The 22382-nt window shown below is 40.9% G+C and overlaps 5 protein-coding genes across 7 annotated transcripts; 3 read left to right on the top strand and 2 right to left on the bottom strand.

The window, feature by feature from the left end:
- Positions 1-1691: 1691 nt before the first annotated feature.
- On the top strand, positions 1692-16011 carry LOC6734004 (aquaporin). Of its 3 annotated transcripts, none has more exons than XM_044922431.1 (4): positions 1692-2291; positions 9627-9805; positions 14965-15318; positions 15376-16011. In XM_044922431.1, the coding sequence occupies exons 1-4, from the start codon at positions 2276-2278 to the stop codon at positions 15562-15564; spliced, it is 738 nt and encodes a 245-aa protein (XP_044778366.1). In that variant the 5' UTR covers positions 1692-2275; the 3' UTR covers positions 15565-16011. The 3 variants fall into 3 exon arrangements, with proteins under 3 accessions (XP_044778366.1, XP_039147440.1, XP_039147439.1); XM_039291506.2 differs by lacking the exon at positions 1692-2291 and adding an exon at positions 3519-3537; XM_039291505.2 differs by lacking the exon at positions 1692-2291 and adding an exon at positions 6373-6525.
- On the bottom strand, positions 12541-13428 carry LOC27206160 (C-type lectin 37Db). Its single transcript, XM_016167836.3, has 2 exons — positions 13256-13428; positions 12541-13194 (listed from the first exon to the last, which is right to left on the bottom strand). Exons 1-2 carry the CDS (start codon positions 13322-13324, stop codon positions 12565-12567), a joined length of 699 nt encoding a protein of 232 aa, XP_016027033.2. The 5' UTR covers positions 13325-13428; the 3' UTR covers positions 12541-12564.
- Positions 16012-17447: 1436 nt separating the features above from the next.
- LOC6739390 (coiled-coil domain-containing protein 80) lies at positions 17448-18173 on the top strand. The gene is made up of 2 exons (XM_002076260.4): positions 17448-17848; positions 17937-18173. Exons 1-2 carry the CDS (start codon positions 17515-17517, stop codon positions 18086-18088), a joined length of 486 nt encoding a protein of 161 aa, XP_002076296.1. The 5' UTR covers positions 17448-17514; the 3' UTR covers positions 18089-18173.
- Positions 18174-18482: 309 nt separating this feature from the next.
- LOC27209259 (integumentary mucin C.1) lies at positions 18483-19371 on the top strand. Its single transcript, XM_016184715.3, has 2 exons — positions 18483-19079; positions 19132-19371. Exons 1-2 carry the CDS (start codon positions 18539-18541, stop codon positions 19275-19277), a joined length of 687 nt encoding a protein of 228 aa, XP_016027031.1. The 5' UTR covers positions 18483-18538; the 3' UTR covers positions 19278-19371.
- A 412-nt stretch (positions 19372-19783) lies between these two features.
- On the bottom strand, positions 19784-22323 carry LOC6734002 (SET and MYND domain-containing protein 4). The gene is made up of 6 exons (XM_016167835.3): positions 21864-22323; positions 21735-21798; positions 21524-21655; positions 21120-21467; positions 20822-21064; positions 19784-20756 (listed from the first exon to the last, which is right to left on the bottom strand). The coding sequence occupies exons 1-6, from the start codon at positions 22186-22188 to the stop codon at positions 19886-19888; spliced, it is 1983 nt and encodes a 660-aa protein (XP_016027030.1). The 5' UTR covers positions 22189-22323; the 3' UTR covers positions 19784-19885.
- Between the last annotated feature and the right edge of the window lie 59 nt (positions 22324-22382).

The raw sequence follows: 22382 nt of genomic DNA, 5'->3' as shown, positions 1-22382 counted from the left end.
GTTACTCGATAAAATTATACTTTTAATTGGTTTCTTTGAGCAAACATATAGGAGCGACTTTGGTGAATGAAACGCCAGTTGAAAAGGAGCCAAGATCTATTGGTAATTCGACAGGCATATACCATCTCCACATCGGCGATTATTATCTCGCCCATTTAGCCAGAGTTCGTGCCATTTTAATGCTTAACTGCCATTAAATATAATTACTCATTAAAGCAACAGAGCCCCGGCATCATGTACATACATATGTACATACTGCGCTTGACTTCCCCATGCGAAGGCACAAATAAGTCCGTCTGCGATTTGGCTCTTGTTTTCCTAATGGGCCAAGACGCTTCTCCACAAACAAAATCGAAGCTCTTGGCGAGCGACGAGTCTCCTTTTATTTTGGCTTGTCACTTGTTTTGTCAATAACTCGCAACTGTTGCTCTGTTAAGAGATAAAAATAGCGCGACAAGGTAAAAGCCCTTTTCACCAGCAAAGCCCCGCAATCAATATGGCATATTAAAGTTGGTGGAAAGCTGTTTAAAAGTGAAACTGATAACGGCCCAACCGTCCATAACCCATTAGCCGCGTTTTAAGTTGGAAAAGCTGCAATAAGGTGCCATTAAAATAAAATGAAAACTGTTCCGGCATTGAAATGGTTGGGTGGTTGGTAGGTCTAGTACAACCGTTTTGTGGGTGGTTTAATCAGTCACGTGCAGCGTTTGTGGATTACCAAAAGTCAAAACCCTATGGAATGATAAGATCTAAGCTATGCGATAATTGCGTCTGAGGTTCGGCATGACCAGCGCAATTAGATTAATCAAAAATGAGTTTATGGCTCCTTGAGTGTCCATATATCATGTGAACAAAATGGCAGGCGAATAATAGTTCTTAGGCTGTGTGCAAAAACCCAAAATGGCTGTGAACTTTCCCCTTGGTCAATAACAATTCGTTTATAAACTTGGCCATCTGTCGGCTAATTGCAATTCATTGGTTTTTAATTGGCGCCATATAATAGCAATGCTATTTTTTGGGAGCTTTGTGTGATTAGACATCACATTTATCGAAGACTAAGACAAACCACCATTTTTTATTGTATATATATTTAATACATAGATATATGTACATGTGTGCCTATCTTATCTATGTTATATATGTGTGATTATTCTGAAGACTATTCTGAAGTGGCTTTTTCGGATATGAAACAGTTGATTTAAGCCGATGTTATACCAATTGGTTATAGAATAACTTTGGGGGAGAGTCCATATATCATTAGTAACGGTTAGCTGATAACACCATGACTGGAAAATGTTTGGTGTTATGGGGTAGACGCAAATCATTACTCATACTTTTGTTTTAAAAAAACAATTACAATTACAAATCATACTGACTAATTTCAGTCAGAACTAACTGAGAGCTATTTTCGAAGGGCAAATTAGGGATTTAGTATTTGGCTAGCAACTCACTTTGGCAAAACAGAGCCATCAAAAGCCACATGTTCGCGCCCCATTCGATTAAGTCATCCGTGGCAGGTGTATTCCGAGCTTAGATCCTTTGGTATCCAAGTGGGGGGCAAGTGGAGCTCCGCGATGGCCAAGCCCCAAAACTAAAAAATCTGACTGTGGCAGCGACGACGACGCGACTGCGACGCCGACCGCGACGGCGACCGCGGCAGAGAGTATATCAGTTACAGTCGCAGCGTTGGCAACGCTTATTTGCGCTCGAGCAGCGAACGTGGTAGCACAGCTTTTTGAACACTACATCACTACAGTACAAACTGCGGGAGAAAGAAAAGCGGCAGTTTCGAAAATCCAAAGAAAGGAAATCGAGTTCGGAGCGGTTAGTTTAATTGGCGATAATAATAATAATAATAATAAAATCGAGTTATTGCACGTTGCGCTTTCCATTTTCGAATGGAAATCTGAAAATATTGTAGCCCAGTGAAGAAAATAAGTCAGTCGGGTGAAATTCAATTGACAACAAACGCCGCTTTCCGCCCATATTCGACTCCGTGTGGTCAAGTGGCAGACAATTGTGCAACCTCAAGACTCTTAACCTTAACAATTATATTTCGGCCACAAAAAACTATTGGCACAATTCAGTTCGATTCGAGTGCGCGCTAACTCACTTTTACCCGCAGCCAAAAGCAATAGGGCAAAAAGCACGCTTTGAAAACGAAAGCAAAGCACAAGTTCGCATCGAAACCCCCCACGCTTGCCAAAAATCTCGAGTGGCAGCCCCCAGAAGACAGTAGACCGCAGCCAGAAGACCGAAGACAGAAGACAGCAAAATGGTCGAGAAAACAGGTGAGTGATTGGCGATTGGAGGCTGGAGAATGCGAACTATGCGTGTGCGTGTGTGCGAAGGTTAATTGCGAGCAAAATTGGGGGCGAGAGTGCGGCAAATTGTTATGATTTTTTGCGAAAGTTAATCCCACTCTTTCGGGGCTTTCCTCTTTCGCTTGAATAATATAACAAACAAATGTGGGTGTATAATTTCAAAAACTATTTTCCGAAATCGTTCCCAATTTGCTATTGCGAGTGTATGAATCCTTATGTTATCTTACATTAAATAAAAACGATCAAAACTAAACCATTAAATTTGTAATTAATACAGTTTTTAAACAAATCTACTTTTAATTAAGCACGCATTTTGTTTATTGGAAAATAAGTCCCCACTTTGGATTTCACTTTCAAAGCAAACAAATAGTAACACAAAATTTGCCTTAAATTAATCATTCCTCCACAATTAATCAACTTTAATAAGCCATCGAAAGATTTTTTGATAAATCATCTTTTTCATTTTTTTTTGTTTTTTGGGTGGTTGGGCGAATCAAAGCGTAGCGCGCCTGTCGATAACGATAACGAGATGATTGGTTTTCAATAATTTCTCTGGCGCAGCATGACAAAGACAGCAAATTAGCCCCGAGTTATTTTTTTATAGTTAGACGTAGTTTTTTGTTGCTTTGATTTAGCTTCCGTGGCGATTGATGATGATTTCTGTAACTGAAAGTTTGCATGACAGAAAAGCCTCGAAAGAAAAAAAGATAGATAGGAGAAAACTTAGCTAGGTAAACAACAGCGGAAACTCCGGTCGAGGCAATCTATGCGATGATGATGTTGATGACTCCCCAACGAAAGCAATAAAACCACACCGAACCGAGTCAAGTCAAGTGAATGAACTGGAGGAAAACAGCCTAAGAGCCAAATAAATACGAACTTTTATGTGTGCGGTCTCAAGAGCCAATTAATTAAAAACCTAATTGCATTCTCTGTTTGCTAAGCAAAATTAAAGCCCATCTCTGGCGTCATTTTCGCCGCCTGTTCCGCCGATATCGTTGTGATAATGGCCATAATATTTACCTGGCACTGAATACTCATTTGCCAGCCAAGAATTCTCGGTTCCAGCTAATTAATGTCAACGCCTGAGCATCTATTTGATCAAGTGCTTAAACACAGAGCTCAATATTTGATTTGGATATTAAATACGTTCACTTAACTTGGCTCGAGTGGAACTTTTAGACCAGTAAGCGTTTAAAAATAGTCGAGTGAGGTGCGTGAGAAATTTGCGGCCCTTTGGCGCTGAAATTCTGCAAATTATAGTACAAACGTGTGGCTAATTTGATATCCCTCTTTCGCTTAACGTCGTCTTCCCCGCCTTATAATTCATTGCGTTGTCATCTTTGACCAACATCAGTTTATATACATATATATAGATAGACTTCCACCTGACGTTAGTAGCTGCGAATTCGCAGATATAAAATTACAGTAATAATCGTGCGCGGAGTTGACATGACATCACGGTGAAATTGGCATTCAAAACAGTAGCACACTTAAGGCCAGGAAGTGGTTTTGGTACGACCGCAGAACATTTAGACATTTAGCACAGTTAGTGCACTAACATCCCCACTAACTCAATTCCAACCAAGCGAGCTCAGTTCTCAATGGAAGATCAACTTGTTTGTTAATCGGATAGCTTATAATTAAGATAATAAGCTGCCATTGAGATGCACAGTAGCGAAGATGTTCGCTTCCCATGGAAAGTTTTTGATTCACGTAACGTTCAATTAAATTTACGGAAAATAATTGGAATGTTCATATATCTGTAGATTTAAAGTAGAATTGAAAATTTAGTCTGCTTGGTTATACAAATTGCATATTTTGCAAATTTAAAAAGCAATCCGAAAGAAATACAACTTTGTTGCCTTTTAAAAAGCCATCAATTATTTGCCTGAAAAACAGCCTTTCAGTCTCCCGATTTTCCCTATCGTGTCGTCTTAAATTATCGCCATTAATTGACAAACTTCCAAAGTTAGTCATAAACCACAAACCCCAATAAATTGCCTCTGATTTATGGTGCATTGTAAACGAGTTAAGCGACATAAATTCGCTTGGAGCAAAAGCCCATAAAGATTATAAGTGAGTTTGAGCGTACTCCTCCCGCACAGCAAACGAGCAAACGAAAACTGAATAGTCCCTGCCCATCTGACTAATTAATTTATAACGATTTTAATAGCCAGCGAACAGGTTTCGATCTTTCACGCGACTGTTATTAATAAAATCATCACCTTGCCGAACAAAAGTGCCCAAGAGTTGCGCAAAGCCGAAATTAATAATCCGATTAAATTGATTAATTGTTGTAGACGAAAAAATGGATTGAAAACAATATGCCAGAACCTTTTGTTTTGCACTTACAGATGCGAAATTAATGCCCTGTGCTTTGGCATTAACTTCAGATGAACGAGAATAACATAATTTTGCATTTGTGGTTAAGGAATAACGCTTGTAAATTTATACAACCCAATAAACATTACTTAAGACACACCTTTTAGTCCTTTGTTCACTTCACCTTGCTTAATGCGTTCTTAAAATTTCACTAATTTATTCAACTTTCTTGTCGATTATAATTGCACACGTGTCCCAAGTGACGTCAGTCAAGAAAATTACCACTTGATACGCCTCAAAAACTATCATAAGCCATTAAGCTAGTTCGGTGGAATCCCTTATGCCATTCAGCCATTTTCTTCAGTTCCCATCCCATTCTGAATGATTGGGAAACATATGAGCAGAAATGGCCATAAATTAGGAAACTTATGCCAAAATTGCGTGCCAGGATGAAATTAATGAGTTCGGGGGTACGCAAAACGAGGTGAGAAAAGGCGACAGGCGATGACATTGCTCATGTTCTAATAATACGCAGATAAGTCATGGGCTGACCCAACCCCAGTTCGCCAATCAACATAACCAGCCAAGTGATTCGGGGCCAGGACTTGGGAGCGGCTTCCGAAGAGCCAAGCCTTTGACTTGGCCTCTATTCATGGGCACGTGTGCTCCACCACTAGCCCACACTTTGATTTTCGCTTCAGCCAAGGTTGGACACAAGAGGCACTGAGAGAAAAGTGTACTAGCAAATGCTGGTTTATACAATAAATAGCTGTTCATATGAAAAAGAGCAATCCTACCGTTAAAAGCGAATAGTGTTATTCAGAATTATTATATGATAGTTTTACCAGATACTTACTAGATACCATAGAAAATACGTTCCCTTCTGGAATATACCCCCTATATCTCTCAGTGTCTGCTCAGGATGTGAGCACATTGGTAACAAACAGAACAGGTGGAAGACCATGTCGAGCGGACATCCGCGGCAACATCGAGTTTCTGGGGAAGTGCAACGCCGCTTTTCCCGGGGGCCAGACATGCACTTGACTGTCCAGGCCAACTTGGCATAGATTCCGATTCGGACACAATGTAGATTACTATATTTGGGTCTGGGACCTCAACGATTCCCAGTGCCCCGGTGCCTCTAATAACACCGTAATTATATGCAGGCTAGCCACCTCAAACCGTAAATGGGGATCCAAAACCGTCTGGCTATCTGGGAGCAGCCAGCTCACCTGACTCACCTGGTATCTTATCGTTCAGCAATTCAGTCAGTTCAGGCAATAGCCATAAATCGTTGGACTGAAAGTACTTGGCAGAAAGCACTTGGCAGCGAATTGAAGATGATATCTCGCACATTGCGAAATAGTTGAATACTACGGTGGCCACTTAAATCGTGGGGAAGGTTCTAAAAAGGCGAAAGTGAAATTTCTCAGTGGTAGGAAATGTGGCCACTACAGATCGTGATTTATCAGGCCTGCCAGATAAGAACGATTCTTTAGTCCATGGGGTTGGGAAAAGCGCAGCGACCTTGACTTTATAATGGAATTTGTGGGTTTCAGTGGCGTAACGAATTCTCTATGGCCTTATTTTCTTAGCATTTCGATTCTTGAAAAGAGTATGAGGCACTTGAAAATCAGTCGACAAGCGATATCAATCACTTCCAGCACGAATATTAAATTTTCGCCTTATTTTGTTTATAAACTTTTTATTTTTCATGTTTGTTGTTTTCAAACACGGAAGCAGAAGAGAAAGAAAACGAAGTGACACAAAGCCCCAAACGAAGCCACGCTTTACCTGTTTTGAATTTCAAATTTCCGCCTGGCATTGCAAAAAAAAAAATCTCAAACGGGACGAAGCAATCAAAACGAAATGTGTGGTAAAGATACATACAAGTGGAGTTTAAGAACACTGGTACATTTTGGTATGTGGGTCAGGCGATTCCCGGCCAACTTCTTGATGGCCCAAAAGACGACAGAACGATTTAGGAGCGGTTAAATATTATTACGCATACGGCGGGAAATTTTGCGATTCTATAGAAATTTAATGTTTAATGTACGCGTACTTGGCGCTTGTTTATGTTTCCATTTGCGATAGCGAAGCAAGTTTACTTTTGATGTGTTCCCCGCCATTAATTAATTTCGTGTCGATGGCAATGCCAATGACAATGTCGTGTTCTGATTGATGGGCTGGAAAAATTGATGAAGTGGTCCCAAGATCTCGAGTTTATTTAGAACACACCTTTTAGGCATTTACTTAGAATTCAACGAGCGATAGCGAGCATAACTTTTCCCACTAATTAAATTAATTACCATTCATTATGAACAATATCAAATTGTATTCGACAAATTAAAGGCGAAATTAACAGAGATAAATCTTCATTTCGCAAATGTATCTCGGCTGGCCTTGCTGACGGATTGTTTTTATGTCTATTTGGTTTTTTGCTTAAACACACACAAAATCCAGCCGAAAGCCTCGACGTCGTCACGCCCTCACCTTCCAATTGATGACTATTGTGTGTAATTGTTGTTATTATGATTTTTTTTCCATTTTGTTAATACAATTTTTAATGTGTTATTGTGGCCGGGCCAAGTTATTTTCTTCAGACCACTTTCAATGGCAAAATCAAGATGTGTGTTGTTGAGCATTAGCCGAAATCTCCCAAGGATTTGACAAGAAGGCCTACGAAGGTTGCTAAGGCCCAAAGCAAATCGCACACACGGGCCATTCAGATTAAGTTGGGTAAACGTCAGAGATAAGGTTTATTTTCAGGTAGCAGCCACTACTTTATCTTTATGGAGACCTGTTGAGTTAGTTGGCTTCCTGAAAGCAGCCCCAAGATATAAAGCCCATCAATTATAGAACTGATTGCAGGGGTTAGTCAGCCCCCAATGATATTCCTATTTGAAGAATTCGTCCCAAACTTACTGCCAATCTGAGTGTCAACTAAACTGGCTAACAGCGTTCGAGCCAAGTGCCACGTCCCAATACCTTAATGAAAACCCCACAAATTGCTTATTAATGATGCCGGGGTTACATTGAACTTGAATCTCAATCTTCAATTCAATTGCCATGATTAATATCTGGCAGATGAAGTTATTAATTTCCCCTGCTCGCCGCATTGATTGATTGTCAAACGGCGACGCTCAGTTCGGCAATAATTTGTGTTTGTTCGTCCCACAATGATCGTGTAATTATGTTTGACATTTCGTTATCTTTAATTAAATTCAATTTACATTTGTTTTGTCTCGGCAAATTAACATAGAGAGAACACACCACACCGCCTGAATCAAACAAACATTCGATGCGAATAGACCATAAATTTTGCACTCTTATGCTAATTGAGTTTTGGCCAATTGCGATTCTTGTCAACAGGTCGATCTGGTTTCATTTTCCAATCTTATTTACGAACTTGTGTGGGCGTACCAGCGCCCACCAGTGCGTCGCGACTATCGTATTTCACTTGATAAAATGGTTATGGCTTCTAATATTCTCTAATGGCCACTTCCTGGGCTTAAAATATTTAGATCGAAATAGTGATAACTGATTTCTTAAATTTACTGTCACTTTTAAAGGCAGTTAGACACCACATAAGTCCTCGCTTGTATCGCTCAGTATAAGTTAGTATTTCTATTTCGATAAAAAGTGACGCCAAAAATATCACTAGTTACTGTGTCAGCTCAAGTTATTTATGGGTTTCCTGACATTTTGGTCGGGGGAATTCCTCGGGGATCTCCGCTCATTCAGATCACGTTGTCCTGCATCTGGCTGGCCATTTGATATTTTCACCCAATGTACTCCAATTGAATTTTAAGAGCGCTGTGCAGTTTTCAATCGTTTTTGAATTTTTTGAACCGATGCCAGTGGCAAAACCCAACTGTTTGCTGACACCGAGATGTTTATGGGGTTTTCCTTGCCACTGCCACTATCGCTGGCATTCAGAGTCATGGGACGCCAGATAATTGCCGTATTAAGTGAAGTGTGCGAAACTGGTGATAACATCGCCTTACTTATCAGCTGAAAAAGAGGCGTTGTGTGTTCATCACTTAATGTGATGTTCTGGTCGAGTGGCAGGTCATAAAAAAATTTCTATTTAAATGCGGCTTAAGTAACAGGGTTAGTAGCCACTTTTTTTTGGCTCCGTTGATAAGCTGCATTTATTTTAAATTTCTTTTTAAATTAAAAGGCATGTATCATGCCTATAAATAGTTTTATGGGCAGTGCAATCGCAGTGAGGGCTACTTTCGCAAATATTTGCTAGGACAATTAATTAACACCCACTCATTAGCACCCAACGACGCCTGGCACGGGCAATAATGACAAATGAAAGGCTTTTGTCAGGAAGCAAACACCAGAGTGCTATTAAACAAATTAATTAATCAATCGATGCAAATTGTTTGAACAGACGGTGCAAGGCGTAAATAGTTTGAACAAAGGGTAAACAATGTGAAGCGTGAATTATGCTACTTAGGCATTTTTCAATGCACTTCGCTTTGTTTATATAAAGCTAGCTTAGGCATTTCAACAAAATGAGGTGTGAAATTTCACTAGAACTTTTTTGACGTAATTGCGCAAAACGTGCAGATTTACAAGCTTGTTTATATTGCCTACAACGTCACATAAAAACGTCAAATACCTTAGATTTTCAGTTGCCTTGTGCAAACTGCAATTAAATTTTAAATTAAAATACAAAAACATATTTGAGTTTGCTGCAAATTCGAAAAAAAAGATATGACATTAATTAGATTCTAATTAGCTTGCTGATTTTTCCCCAGTGGTTGCGTTTATTTGTTTTTGAGTTTTCCGTTGCGACTTTATTGACTAAGAATTGCATTAAACCGACAATAAGCTGACAAAAAGTAATAATTAATAATGATTTGGCATGCGCTGCGCAAGTATCAATCAACTGTTTTTGCGATCTCTGACTTCGGCGATTCGTTGCGATTACTAATCCGTTTGGTCTGTATTTTCCATTTGCAGAAATGTCGAAATTCGTTGGCGTTGCCGACATAACCGAGAACAAGAAAATCTGGCGCATGCTGCTCGGCGAACTGGTGGGCACATTTTTCTTGATCTTCGTCGGCGTTGGCAGCACGACGAGCGGAAGTGTACCACAAATCGCATTCACCTTTGGCTTGACGGTGGCCACCATCGCCCAGGTAACTATACGCACATAAACTGCAGCTAGGATGGACCAAAGTCGTTCGCAGCTCAACAGGGCGTATGATTAATTTTTAGGCCAGACTTACTAAAATTTCCATTGAAATGACAATGCTTTAAAGTTGTTAGTTTTAAATTCGTTATGTTTGTGCCATTTTCAAAAACAAATTCAAAATCCTAATAACATTTTCATAAGTTTTTCTTGTAAAACTTGGGTCCACCCTAACAAGCCCAATACAGATCATTCGTACAAAGAGAACGCATCGAGCTGCAGATTCGAGATTTGAGATCTGCTAGCCAAGTCGGAGATTTCAGGCCAGAAGTCGGCGGTGCGTGCGCCGATCGGCGGACATTTTCAAGGACACGCCACCGCCGCGTTACACTTTCGGCTCATTCACAAACGCAGCGTTTTTGGCCAAGAGACATTGGCATTTAAAAGCGACAACATCGCGGGCCCGCCATATATAAAAAAAAAAGAAGAAAAAAAAAAACAAATGGCTAGCGAATGCAGCTCGAGCTTGCCGGTTGCCGCTCAAAAGACCGAACTGAAAACTCAGAACTCAAAACTCAAGACTGCGTGCGAATGTAATTTAGAAAATTGACAGATTTACAAACGCACACTCGCAGTGCGGATAATAAATGCGCGCTCGCAGCAAAAGCGTCTGCGCTGGCAATTAACATTAATCAACACGCAAAATATGCAATTAGATTATTATGCGTTTAATTACGCTATGCTGTGCCTTAGCATTTAAAGCAATCTGTGCTTTGCATTCGATTTATTCGATTTATGGCACTACAAAAGTCAAGCTCAGCGGACCGAATCCATCAAGAACACGAAAAGGCTTCTATGGGCTTCTATTTTTAGATTCCTGTCTCATTAGATTGGGCAGTATGAATGGGAAATTCTTCGGTTTGATTTTCATTTTTGCATGACTATTAATCATCGCAAGTGGTAATTTAAAGAACAACTATCTGTATTAAAAGAGCTCTACCTAAGAAGGTCGATTACTTCTGCTACATAATCTAAGCAAGTAAAAAGTATCCATTTCTTTGTGCCCCACGTTGGGCGCTAGATATATTTCTGCATGTTGGTCTTACATGTCGTATGACTAATATGGCTTGGCCAACTGAAAGCGCTTACGACTGAAAAGTTGCAAGTTAATAATCATATTGAAAGCGTTGATAATTTGCACAATGAAATCAAGTAGCAATATTGGCAGCATAATGGATGCTTGTTTCTGTCATTTTCCCGCGGAAAACACGAAAACATTTGCAACACATTCGTTATTAGTGGCAAATTAGTTGCCCGTCGCCTGCCGCCGAATCACGTGAACAGATCAGTCATGTGCTTGCTACAAGCGGCAGACTTTTCAGCCTTTCCACATTACCATGACTTGCAGTGGCGATCGATTGGCTCCGCTCGAGCCCAAGAAAAGCCCCGGTATTCATATGCATTGCCAATTTCGCCAGCAGGTGTGACGACAATGCCCGTTCGTCATCGCCATCCTTATCGCCATCGCCAAACCCAAAGGCACTGCCAAAGGTGTTCAATGGAGCAAGACGCGTGGCGTCAAATTGGAAAACGTGCTAATTGCCGGCGATCGAGCGCCGTGGAATGGCTAGTCCAGTAATGGTGCTAGAAATAAGTCAAGAAATACGATATTACAAGGCATCTGCTTGGGCTATTGGGTTACCCCTCGAGATCGGCACTTCAAATGCAAATCTCTAGAAGATCCACATTTGTATGCAGTTTGCATGCGGCGATCGCTCGAAAGGCGGCAGAGAGGAAGTAAATCAAAGAAAATGAAATTTAATGCAGCTGAAAAAGCTTAGAGAAAATGGCAAGCAACAATTGTGTACGTGCATGGAAAAATTCATATTAACCAATTTGAATGTGGGTTGTAAATTGTCATGTCATGTTAACCGATTGTTATCGAAAATTCAGCTAGAGGGATTGGCTTTTATTAGGGGCTTCAATTAAACACATTGTTTTAGTATAGGAAAATTACTTGCTGCTGATATTAAAGCGTAATTTTACAGAATAAATACTAACAAAAAGTACCGACAATTGTTTAATGGTATCATCAGTAATGAAATTAAGTTCTGAATTAAATGCATAGTTCAATGAAGTTTATTCTTAACATGCCCATTATTTGGCTTTAATTATGCAGACGTAGTTAAGCCAAATAAACAAAAGAAAAACAAGTTAACTTGGTGCGTGCAACGTTCACGTTTTTGTTTTCAATTCGCGATCGCGATCACAATCGAATTGAGTTGGTTGAACAAACTTCGACTTCGACTTCGACTTTGGCTTTGGCCCGATGCGAACTTGAATTGAATTGGCCAACAAGCAGAACACAACAACAATCGCCAAAATGCCGCTGAAAAGCAGAACGAAACAAACAAGTTAGCATTCGATTTTCAGCTGAAAAGCCATAAAATATGATTTAAGCGTAAATGTCGAGCTTCGGTTTCCACTGCACATGCGTAAGCCAATCGATCTCTATATCGTATGTGTACATATATATATATCTCGATCGGGGGAAGAGTCTTGCCAGACTTTTTGTAGCCAATGGAAAACCTTGAGAGCATGGAGAGTGCTGACACAAAATAATGAAATAGTGGTCAATTCATATAGGATTATATGTATATTCGTAAATAAAGTCGTATCTCCTATACTAATTTCCTCTATAAACCATGTGGTATATGTCAGAATTAAAAAACTACTATTAACTTAAAAGAGATAAATATTTTTGTTTTATATTTCAATAGATTTTTCGCAAATAAAATATAGATTGGCAGAACATGCGTTATCGTTCATGGTAGTTTTTCCGTTGAATGTTCGGATATCCACACACTTTCCATCTTTTGTGGGTTCACCCTCAGCCCAACTCAAAAAATTGGCCTTCGATCCTTTGGTCACAGACACGAATTCACTTTCGTTGAACTGACTGGTCACGTCGATCCAGTAGCGATTTAGGCCATTAAATTGGTTATTAAATCCATCCAATTCCTCCTGACTTTGCAGACTGGCCAGATGGCCACCCATTTTGTGGCACTTATCCAAAGCATCGTGCCAGTTTAGCTTTTGTTCCTTTTCGATGTAGTAGTATTTACCTCCCAGTTGTTGAAAAGTGTCGTTTTTTTCCAGTTTTCTGGCCATTGGTGTACCGTGTGTCAGCAGTAGTTGCGAAGTATTTTGCTTTTCCAGCTGCAAGTTCATTGAAGTGCCAAAATTGTCCAGTCTTCGGTCATTTAGGGCTATTCTCGCTATTGTAACAGCTGATTCACAGGCTTCAATCCTTCGTTGCAAAGTGCCCAGGTTCGCCATACAGGGATTCAAGACCCCGTAGCAAGATGCAGCACATTGGGAATCGCATTCATCACCCTGAGAAGATATGTGAATTCAAATATTTAGCATTTCTAAACCACTTCTCTACTGCACTCACTTTGCAGATTGTTGAAAAACTTGAAGCCAGGCACAACGAAAGTACCAAAAATATAATAGATTTTTGCATTGCTGCGACTCTGAGATCTTTTAAAACCGAGTGGCAAAAACAGACTGACTTAAATGCATCGAAACCAAAAATATTAGAAAGCAATCCAAGAAAGAAACAGAAAATCTGACGCTGCATGATAAGAGATAGTACCCATGTACGCCTTATCGCTCTGCGCAGCTTGTGGGTATAGTTAACTGCATACACAGAAAAACATAATGCAAAGTGTCATATTAATGAAAAATATATTTTAAAATTTTTAATTAGTTTGGAAGGAGTCGCTTAGAATAATATAGCGTAATTAACCCATTCGAAATGCGTAATAAACTCGCAGCGTAATCACATAGGCCTAACTCGATTAGAGCCATATTTCATCGATGACTCACGTCTATGTTCAGTCAGTCCGTCATTCGCGGTTTTCACACGCAGCCGGTCCGTCCGTCGATCGCGATTGCTTTCGTTGCATATATTAAATTTAATTATGGGTTTCGGGCTCGACAATAAATTTGATTAATTTCACGACTCTTCGAGTGTGTGCAGCTAAGACGAGTGGAGGCATTGAGTCGAGAACAATAGGCCTAAACCATTGTGGCTAAAAACTTTAGATCCAAGCGATTAGGTCAGGCTGAGTGGCAGCAGCAAAGGCGGCAACTTAGTATTACAGACGAAGTCGAAATTGCGCTGCACGCATGCGCATAACCAAAATGTCAAGAAGTTGTTCGAGTTGTAGTGGCTGCTCGGATTTGTGGCCTATTGCCGCCGTTTGGGCCGCAAAACGCGACTCGAACTTGCTCTTGGCGGCATTTGTAATTAGCGTTTTGTGGCCGAACAGCCAACACACTTGGATTTTTTTTCTTTTTTTTTTGCGCATTTATTAATTAAACGCAAAGCGACGCACGACATTGGCCGTGCGGCCAATGCGAACTGCGAACCGCGAAATCCATATCGAAATCGAATTCGTATCACCAAAACGTAGAGAAACACGGCTGGAAAGAGATATCAAACATAGAAGCCTGCACATCGACCTTGGACGCAGAGTGAGCAGTGCGTTTCGGGCTCCATTCATAACACTTGATCCAATCCAATCCAATCCAATACGATGCGATGCGATGCGATTTCCATTTAAGTGGTTCCATGTGATCTCTTCACGGGCAATGACTCAACAGAACCCCGAATCACTTTTTCTTTCCAGCCAGCTCGACCTGAACTTTGCAGGCACGCTAAACACAATAAATGCACTCGAGTGCATCTCACGTCTGACAAATTGCTTGTATCCGCTGGCAGTTCGATATGCAACGATATTGTGCAATGGAAAATTCGGAAAATCGCACAATCAGCTTCATGGCAAAGGGCAAACTTCGAGCGAAGATGGTTAAGATGTTGCGTTGTCAACTCGACATTTGCAGGCCCCGATGCAGCTGGAGATAGGCCATTATCTTCATTATGTTCGACTGGGCCTTAACCTCCTTGATTTGGGCTTCTAAAAAACTTAAAGTAAATAGATTTAATTTGATCTTAATACTTTAATGATCATGTCTAAAACGTTATCCGTTTTGGATCATAAGCGTTGATTGCTTGTTTGCTGGCCAAACCTCTTTTATTGAGCCTCACTCATAAACATAAACATATTCCTAAATATCCTTTTATTTTGTTCTCCACAGGGCTTGGGTCACCTCAGTGGCTGTCACATTAATCCGGCGGTCACCCTTGGATTCCTGATCGTTGGAGAGATCAGCATTCTGAAGGCTGCCTTCTACATCATCGTCCAATGCGTGGGCGCCATTGCTGGAGCGGCTGTGATCAAGGTGGCACTCGATGGAGTGGCTGGTGGCGACCTGGGCGTGTCCTCCTTTGATCCCTCCCTGAACTGTGCACAGGTGGTGCTCATCGAGGCGCTGATCACCTTTATTTTGGTTTTCGTGGTCAAGGCTGTTTCGGATCCTGGGCGCCAGGATATCAAGGGATCAGCGCCACTGGCTGTTGGCTTGGCCATCGCCGCTGGCCATTTGTGTGCAGTGAGTACGAAGTGAGGGAGTTCTCCGACTGGAGGTTAATAAGTGTACCATTTACAGATCAAACTGAGCGGTGCCAGCATGAATCCCGCCCGATCCTTTGGTCCCGCCGTAGTGCAGGGCGTCTGGACCTATCACTGGGTTTACTGGGTGGGTCCCATTGCCGGCGGCCTGCTGGCCGGAATCATCTACAGGTTAATCTTCAAGGTACGCAAGGGCGATGATGAGACCGACTCGTACGACTTCTAGACAGTGGCCGAATACCATATATGTATTTTTGTAAATGTCCGCACCTGCTTTCCATTCCCATCACACATTCGCTTTCCATTAAATCAGGTCCACATCGAATTCGTTGCCGAAATTTCTCGTAGTTTAGGTTTGCTCCACCATCACAACCAAGCTGAATTTTCAACGCAATTGTACCATTTTATTTTTTAAACAATAAGAAAGCAAATGTCTCGTTTAGTTGTACCGCGAAGCCAGCACTTTAAAATATGCAATATTGTATTTGAGTAATTTTAAGCTAAATTATATGCACATCATCATTACGCGAATCGAAGGAAAACTGTATTGAAGCTTAACTTTCCAAACCGGCGAACAGGTGGATTACCCACGCTGTTGATCGCCACTTGCTGAGCACCTGCGAATTGTATTATGACTATGTGTAATAAAAAATAAAAAGAAAATACAAATGTTCATCTTTGTCTGAATGTCCTGGGGCTTCACTCATTGTCAATCGTCATCAGTTACTATTAGTTACAATTTATTATTACTATTTTTACTTGTACGCCATCCTTAAAGCAACTGGTATAAATCTTATTTAATTAAACTAAGTCCAGAAATCAAGAATTTGATGCTAGCATTTGGGCTTACCAATACATCACAGGCAATCATTTGGTGACATTTATACTAATTATGAAGTTAGACCTATGCTGCTTTCGGAAATAAACTAATTCGGGAAATTGAGTATAGTTTTCCGTGATTTGGAAGGAGAGCATTCAATGGAAATCGCTTGGTTTTGCAATAAGTATAAAGCGGGCGTTGAGCCGTGTCCTGGGTATCTTTCTGTGCGGATGCTAATGTATACATTTCAGCTTAAGAAGGGCTGTACCCCATTTCAAGGTCATGAATCATTGTGGTCACTAGATGCCCTCAGAATCCCTGTAATGGCTTGGTTCGCATTTTCAATCCTTTCCATACTACTGATGATGTACTGCGTGCTCACACAAACATAACTTGGATCTCGATACGTGTATTAATTAGGATATAAAGGTATTTTGGTCCTCTTTTTGTGTTTTTATTTCTTTCAATATTCCAACGGTATTTTAAACTGTTATTTATTTTCAGGTTTGATTTTAGCATCATGGATGAAAAGGACGTTTAACTATGCCATTACCATTTACGATCATTAAAAGAACACAAAATATTTTGACATAGTTTTATTAACAATAAAATATTCTTAATAAGTATTTTATTAATGAATACGGGCTGGCCCTATATGAAAACTTGTTGAACATTAAAAACCACATTCTTTGACTTTCTATTTATTTATTTAGGTTTTTATTTGGTCGGTTTGCTTTTCATTTGAAGTTACTTTTTTTTCTACATATAGAAATGTATGTTACACGCAGTTACCCGAGAAACAAACCTTTTTTCTTTTTAATGAGGAATTTTAAGATGTCAATGCCTAACACTAGAGGGCGCTAAAAGCCGCATAATGTAAAATTATTCTACCGAATTTCGTAATTGCTTCCTTCCTGCAGGTACCGCCGATATAAAACTTTTTCACTCTTCTTACATTACAATTTTATTTCCAACCATAATTTTCAACTACTCTTACTCACTTTATTTGTTAGACGCCAGTTTATAAAGACGAAAAGTCGAATTATAAAGTGTTACAAGGTAGGTTGCGCATGCATGCTTACCAACCCGCAAGTAATTGCAGCGATCCAAAATGCCATTTTAGCCTTAAATTCTGATAAGCATTTTCCGAACCCACTGCTCAAAATATTCAGCGTGCTTGCTCAACCGCTCATTTTGTCGCCAGTAATTTATTTGAGCATCTAAAGCCTCTCTGTCGATTGCTTTCTGTTATCAGTCCTAAGCTCTTTGGTAGCTAAAGACTAGCTAAACATCGAAGCTGGGGATCTGTTTTAGTATTTTAGCTAATCAGCTTCCGTAAACACCGCTCGCTAAAAAATGTATTGCGGCAAAGTAAGTTCACTGTTTTGGTTCTGTTTTCTGTTGGGAGGCATTTGGGCTCAGGATGTTATACCAGAGCCACCAGAAGATGTTAGGCCAACGGAGCCCACGACAACAACAACAACAGATGCCACAAGAACTTCTACAACTAAGTCCACGACAACTACAACAACGGAACACACCACAACCACTACAACAACGGAACAGATCCCTACTTCAACCACACAAAGGCCTCCCTTTGAACAACCCACTCGGACAACCGAGATTCCTGGGGTGTGGATGCAACCGCTAGAAAGATGCTTTCTGAGAAATCAGATGGAGTATAATACTTGTAAGTGCGATGGGAATTCCGGCGAGATGATGAAGGGGGACGGACCTTGGGTGAATCACATTTCATCTGTTTGCTTTTCAATTTGCAGGCTGGCCAGTCCCACCGAGGGCCGCTTGTTATCGCTGCTGCTACTACTACGACAGCCATATCACCGAATGTAGTAAGCTTCACCAAGGGCCTTGTGTGCCGTATGATTATAGCAAACTGAAAGTACACGTAAATTGGAAACAAGTATTGTAAAAAGAAATTAAGCAGGAACTGAAATAAAAACAGTGAAATGCTGTTGTGCAACCAGTAATTACAGAGGTTGAGCATTTTAAAAGCACAAGACTTGTATTCACTATTGGGATTGTTAATCGGTCAAATTTGAAATTCTCAAAAATATATATTTTTGCAAAGAGCATAGCACCGGAAATAAAACATTTTTTGGTTTGGTTAGCAATATTTGTACTTTTCGAATACTTTTATTTACTCAACCAAACATTTTTAAGTGCCAGCATCTTGTTTTTATGAAATTACTTGTCGTTGGGTTTTTCTGTCTTCTACTGTTCTGTTATCAGCCCTCACCTTTTGCGTGTGGGTCGGTTGTTACTGTGTTAATGACTGCAGCTCTGTAGCTAAAACCCAAGCACAAGCTACTCAGTTTCAGTACTCGATTCAATCCGCTCACGTCAACACAGCACGCTTAAAATGAGGTCCGCTATTATTTGCGTGTTCTTCATCGCGACTGCAACGTGGGCTCAGGATACAAAGCCAGAAGTTCCCATCTATCCACCTCCGCCTTCTATAGCAACGACGACCACAGAAGCACCTGTAACGACCACTTTAACAGAGGAGCCAACAACAGAGTCCTTGACAACTACAACAACTGAGACCACTTCCACATCTTCAACAACCGAGCCTGCCACAACTACAACAACAGAAATATACACCACTTCGACAACCGAACCAAGTACTACAACTTTAACAACAAAGAACATCCCATCAACAACAACATCAATCACCACAACTACAGCAGTAGAACCCTCCACAACTACAACGACAGAATCCACAACAGCTTCCACAACACAAGGGGATCCAATATATCCGACTTACGGGCCTCCCTACGTGCGACCCTCGACCTCAGGGATACCTTCTTATTCTCCCACAAACCCCTGGACCTGGAACAATGGCAATCCGGCAGTAAAATGTTATCTGAGAAATCAGCAGGAGTACAGAAGTGATTGTTATGGTATGTATGGTAAAGAATGAAATGCATCATTTGTGTAATTTTCAAATTGCAGGAGTGGGTTGGCGTCCGATGACAATTTGTTACCGCTGCTGCTACTACGATCATAACAGAATCGCCGGATGCAGTAAAGTTCACCGAGGACGGTGTTCGTGGTACGATTATGCTCGATGGATATCTCCGAATATCTATGTGTATTAAATAATAACTTTAGAAGTTGCCCTAACATTGAAATTAAATATAAACTGTACATTTCTGTAATAAAAGAATTGTTATGCATTGGTTGTCGAACAAAGAAAAGGTTTTAATAATTTATTCTTGAAAACTTAAGACAAAGTTAAGAAAATAACACGTTTAAATACATTTTCATACTTGTTAATTAATGTTGAAATGCTATGAAATATTTATTACTAATACATAAATTAAGCAATTTTCACTAGAATAGTTATAGCGAACGTGCCAAATCCCATATATACTTTTTGTAGTTAGCTGAGACACTAACCCTGACAAAATTTTGGTTTGTCCACCAAACTCTAGATGGCGCCAAAAAGAGCTATGGAGTAATTCGGAAATCTACTCGAATCAACGTTTAATGATGCATGTTTTGCATTTTCGAAGAAGATTTCCCATTTTCTTCCAGTTGCTAAATAGGTCATATTAACTGGAGTAAAACCGCTTAATGAAACAATAATGTCCTCAGATGGGAATATTGTTAGAGGCGTGATTCTGCAGCATTTTTCTTTTATGTATTTTTGCAAATTAAACTCAGTAGCAAAACAATGTTATTATAAATTATTAAAGAATCCTAGCTAATCCAAAGTATAGACATTGCCCAAATTGAGGAAGCAATCCTTGAGGTGCTGTTGGCTCTCGCAGAAGTCGGGAAAAGGAGGAGCCAGAACTTCATACATAATCCTGATAAGATCAATAAACTTGGCCAGCGCCTTGGAGTACTCCCCTGTTTCGTACAGCCTCTTGGCAGTGCGCGTCATCATCTCGGTATCCTGCATTACCTTTAGGCCCTTCAGGATATTGGTTATCTCGCCACAGGTGACACACTTGACCATGAAATCGTTGCAACTGGGTGGCACTTCAATTACCGCGGAGCAATTGTTCGGTGCATCGCAGCGGAAACGAATCACATCCCGAGGAAGATCATCAAACTTGGGCCAATTGTCAATACAGGCATCGCAAGAGCATTCGAACCAGTAGAGCTCCTTTAAACGCGCCTGGCGCTCCGAGCGCTCGTCCTGGGTGTACATCGGTCCGTAGTTCTCATTAATCGGTAATCCTGCTTCGATGGGTCGGACACTGTTGATATGAATGGTGGTGCCGCGGAAGTAACGCACCACGCCAGGATCACAAGAGTGGTTGAACAGGGCCAGGGTGGGATAGATGGCGCCGCCTATGAAGATGGACTTCTCCCGTCCGGAGGAGCTAAACTTATGGAGCTCTGCCACCTCGTGGGTGTTGAACTGGATGAACTGCAGACTGCGCAGTACCAGGGAGCAAATGATTGATACCTCATCTGGCTTCGGCTCCGATCCAAAATAACCCCCTGCCCGTAGACAGTGGGTTAGGAAACGGGCCATCAGGGCATGCTGAAAGAAGTTGGGTGGCTGACGTTCACCCTGATGCCTCTCCAATTGAGCCACTCTTCGGAAGTCATCCTTGGGCAGGCTAAAAAAAAATTAAATTAAGGAATAGGTTTATTTAAACGTATGATCTTAAATAAATAAGCACACCTGATTAGCTGTTCAGGGGTCAGCTGCTCATCAATAGTGGGTTTCAGCTTGAGGAAATAATCCAAGGGCTTGCTAGCAATGATCCTCAAAGCAATGTGATTGTTAATGGATGCACCCGATCTCCAGATAATGGGCACTATCCCACACTCGTACTTGTGATACTTCTTAGAGGCCTCCTCGCGACATTGCTCCGAACAATATAGTACATCAGCGCAACGGGGACATGCCACAGGAACCACAGTTCTGGACAAAATGGAAGGTTTTAAATAATTTAAGGTATTAACGGATGTTGTGATACCTCATGAAGCAGTTCTCGCAGTGGGACTTGGCAAACTTCTCCAGCAACACAGAGACAAAAGGTCGCTCCACTAAGAGCTCCTCGCCTGGCTTTACATCGGCTGAGGCTCTGGCAAACCGACCCTCCTGTCGATTGCTATCAATTCTCACCAGAGGACTCACGAACTCATTCTCCAACTTGACTGGCTTGGCCAGATCCAAAGCTATCTTCTGCTTTTGCTGCTTGGCCTCCTGCTTGGCAGTGCGTGGATCGTTTTGCAGCATCTTAATCATGGTCATGGCATCCAAGTTCAGCTTAGCACGCTTGTCAGAGGCCAGTGTGGAGTCATCCATGGCGGTGATGCACTTTCTTTGGTAAAAATTATGTGGTTATGGGTTAAGTTTTTGAAAAATAACAGGTCTCACTTGAACGAATCAATGGTGTGGGGATAGTCCTTAAGGGCCATGTAGCAACGGGCCTGTCGTTCGTACAGCTTATAGATCAAATCTTTGGGATAACTTAGATCTAGGGCTCTCTTTATATCAATCAGACACTCTCTGGAAGCGTATATGTATATTAAAATTGAATAAAAGAAATTCTCAAATTCTTATAAATAAATTTTCCTAAACTACTTACTGATATTTCTGCATGTGATACAAGGTAGCTGAGCGATTGGCTAAAACAACACGTATCTCCGCCACTGAAGAAGAACCAAAAACGTGTGTTTAAAATAAATAAATTAGTAAGAATGTACTAACCACTCACCATTTTCACTGGGCAGAGCCACATAGCTTCTGGTATAGAGCACCATGGCCTCCAGCCACTTCTTGGCCTTAAATGCAGCGGTGGCCCGCTCTTTGATCTCCGCCGCCAGAGAAGCGTTCTTTCCGCCGAACTCCTGGTTTACCACCAGGTTGGCATCCCCCGCCTGCACCCAGGGCAACTTTTCCACATAGGCCACGCGCTCCTCATCGCTCTTGCACGCTGATAACTTGGCTATGTCCGACTCGCAACTTGGACCAGCCTGATCCTTGAGCTTCAGATAGTATTCGGCAAAGAAGCCTGTCTTCTGGCTAAGTGGAGTTTTCATTTTAGCTATATTTTTCACCTTTAAATTATGCAAGTTTATGGACTTTCAGAATTATTTCTGTACTCTCGGCAAGAAAACTGCAGATGAACTGAATGGGTATATCGGGAAAATTCGACTACAGCATGTGGTATAAAGACAGCATTTTTGGGGACTTTATTTTTAGAAGAAGAGAGTGTGCCAAAGAGAAATTGAGA

This window comes from Drosophila simulans, chromosome 2R (genome assembly GCF_016746395.2).
Source record: "Drosophila simulans strain w501 chromosome 2R, Prin_Dsim_3.1, whole genome shotgun sequence".
NCBI classification, from domain to species: domain Eukaryota; kingdom Metazoa; phylum Arthropoda; class Insecta; order Diptera; family Drosophilidae; genus Drosophila; species Drosophila simulans.
This window is presented reverse-complemented; position numbering and strand designations above follow the sequence as displayed.